This window comes from Hippocampus comes, unplaced genomic scaffold, assembly GCF_001891065.2.
Source record: "Hippocampus comes isolate QL1 unplaced genomic scaffold, H_comes_QL1_v1.1 scaffold295, whole genome shotgun sequence".
Classification (NCBI taxonomy): Eukaryota; Metazoa; Chordata; class Actinopteri; order Syngnathiformes; family Syngnathidae; genus Hippocampus; species Hippocampus comes.
The window spans coordinates 353796-356506 of NW_017804848.1; the positions used below are offsets into that span (position 1 = coordinate 353796).

At 52.6% G+C, this 2711-nt stretch overlaps 2 protein-coding genes across 2 annotated transcripts in view; one reads left to right on the forward strand and one right to left on the reverse strand.

The window, feature by feature from the left end:
* The window catches only part of brf1a (BRF1 general transcription factor IIIB subunit a), a 30847-nt gene that overhangs the window by 6970 nt on the left and 21166 nt on the right, over positions 1 to 2711 (forward strand). The gene's annotated exons all lie outside the window — the stretch shown is intronic.
* LOC109520981 (BTB/POZ domain-containing protein 6-B-like) overlaps positions 1 to 2711 on the reverse strand; it is an 8012-nt gene that overhangs the window by 1448 nt on the left and 3853 nt on the right. The window contains 4 exon segments of the mRNA XM_019878569.1: positions 1 to 370; positions 1274 to 1392; positions 1492 to 1582; positions 2387 to 2538. The exon segment at positions 1 to 370 is cut by the window's left edge and continues 21 nt beyond it. Coding sequence (XP_019734128.1) covers positions 1 to 370; positions 1274 to 1392; positions 1492 to 1582; positions 2387 to 2538 — 732 coding nt within the window.

A 2711-nucleotide genomic window follows, 5' to 3' on the forward strand; every position in this document is an offset into this window, starting at 1 on the left:
CAGTCCCCGCCGCTGGCACTCGGCGGCCGCCCAGCCGGCGACGGCCTCGAACACCACCGCCTCCTTGGCGTTGAGCGTCTCGCGGCGCAGGATGATCTCCAGCGTCTGCGCGTCGATCTCGCAGAAGCCTTCGGAGCGCAGGGCCAGCTCGGCCTGGGCGTCGATGACCTCCCAGCAGCGTTGCGTCAGCTCGGGCTCCTCGAACAGCCGGCTCTGAGAAAGCAGCACGCAGGCGTTCTTGGCCTCCAGGCTGGTTTCCAGGAAGTTGACGCAGGCCCGGGCCAGCGCCGGGACGATGTACTTCTTGGCGGCGTACAGGGTGGCCAGCACCGTGTCGGCCTCCAGCTCGATCTCGTCGCTGTACATGTACCTGGCGGCGCAGGGAAACGCGTTCACCGCACTTGGAAGAGACCTTCAACCCTGACGTGGCCGCGTGACGTCACGTCCGCATTCAAATGCGGCCCCGCTCCGATGACGGGAAGCCGAGCGAGCGCCATCCCTCCACGTCTCCGTTCCCATCAAAGTGAAACCACCGCAGCCTCCCAGCATGCTTTGCGGCGCTGCGGGTTATTTTTAACCTGCTCCGTAACATACTGTCAGGCCCCATAGTTATCCTTTTTTATTTGCAGAAGAGCAGCAATTACAGACCCGTCTCCCTCGCTTGGGATGAGTCATCTGAGTTTTTGAAATCTTGGGGTCTGGAATGCGGCCCCCCGGGATCTCCCTGATTTAGAGATTGGGCCATTTCGTAGCGCTGTTCAGTTGAGGAGTTTCCATGCAACAGAAGTAGTGCTTTGGCACCATCTTGTTGTTAGAGGAACTATGTTGAAGCGAGTTGGCGTGAGTTTGATTTGGACAAAATAGTGCTCTGGTGCATCTTGGTGTCGAGGAAGTACGTTGAAGCGGGCTGAATTTCACTTGGACAAAATAGTGCTTTGGCACCATCTTCATGTCAATGAACTAGCTTGACTTGAGGCGTTTCATTTGGACCAAAAAAAAAAGTGTTTTACCGACATCTTGGTGAAACAAAAATGGTGCTTTGGCGCCTTCTGGGTGTCAAGGAAATAGATTGAAATGAGTGAGTTTCATTTGGACAAAAGTAGCACTCTGGTGCCATCTTGGGAGTGCCACTGAATTATGGCGAAGCCATTGTTGACCTGATGAGAAAACGCTTCTCCCCTTCCCTACTCCCGGACCACTCTATCGGGATTTTTTTGGGGGGTGGACTTTTTCGCGATTTGAAATCCACTTGGCATGCGATAGCGTCACTCACTTGAGCAGGATGAGGAAAGCGGCGGGTTCCACGTCCGGGATGTGAATGTCGGCCTCCTCCTCGGCCAGGTCGCCGTAGAACATGGCGCAGAAGACCGAGCTGCCCACAGCCAGCACGTACTGCCCGTGCAAAAAACAAAAATGACGGTCACACGTCAGTTGATGTTCCCCGGCAACGCGCGGGCTAGCTAGCTAGCGCCTCGTTGTTTGTTTGGTCACCTTGTGAGCCGGAACTCTCTGCGAGTCGCCCGGGGGCCCCACAATGAAATGGACGTCAGCCATCAGCTCGTTGTTGAACATCAAGGCGTTCCTTCCAAAAAAAAAAAAAAAAAAGAAAAATCATAAAATAGCTTTACTGGGATTGGAATGTTCTCATCACTTCAAGTCCTTTTCAAGTTTAACTCGGATGTAAGCCAAAAGAAAAAAAAAAAAAAAAGCAATCCGATTCATCAATGTAGGATGTACCAAGGAGGGCTGCAACTAACGATTATTCTGTCAGTTTTTCCAGATTAAAAATATCTCCATTCCCTCATTTTCTTCAAAACGGGACAGTAACAGTGCAGAAAATACAGTTAGTTACAAATCTGGTTTACCCCATGTCGGAAAATCGGCCCAAAACAATCGTTCATCGTGGCCATCGCAGATGATTGCAGACCGTTTTTGATGAAACACATCATCGCTCGCCTTGGGAAATTGGACATTCATTGAAGAGAGGCTGAAATTTTGAGGGTTTGCACCATTTCAGATGGGGAAAAAAAGGTCTCAAAACTAGGAATCGACGATCAAAATAGTTGTCGATGCGTTGTTCACATCTAGTATCAACTTGATGTATTCTCGGTATGTAAATTGGCCATACTGCTCCATGTAATGCATCCTCGCCATTTGACACGTAATGGCAAAAAAATTTAAAACATTTACTTACTTTTGAGGTCAAATAAACCGACCTGAGCATTCCAGACTAGTCTACTGAAGAGTAGGAAAAAAAAGCCCCATTCCGATTCAAGCACTTGTCGATGGATTCAACTCTTCCGTAATGAGCAAAGTAGTTCAAAAACGTGAATCGGTGGAAACGGCCCGAGTCGGAAGGTCACGGCGAGTATGTTATGGTCGGCACCTCTCCCTGAGTGTGGGGTGGCCTCCTTGCCAGCTGCGGGGCTCGGCGGTGTTGTTGTTGCTGACGTTTCGCTGGTCGTCGGTGGGGCTGCTGGTGGCCGCCGCGCCTCCGCCTCCCCCGTCGCCTTCTTCTTCTCCATCCCCGCCGGCGGCCTGGCTCACGGTGGCCGCCCGAGTATGTTATGGTCGGCACCTCTCCCTGAGTGTGGGGTGGCCTCCTTGCCAGCTGCGGGGCTCGGCGGTGTTGTTGTTGCTGACGTTTCGCTGGTCGTCGGTGGGGCTGCTGGTGGCCGCCGCGCCTCCGCCTCCCCCGTCGCCTTCTTCTT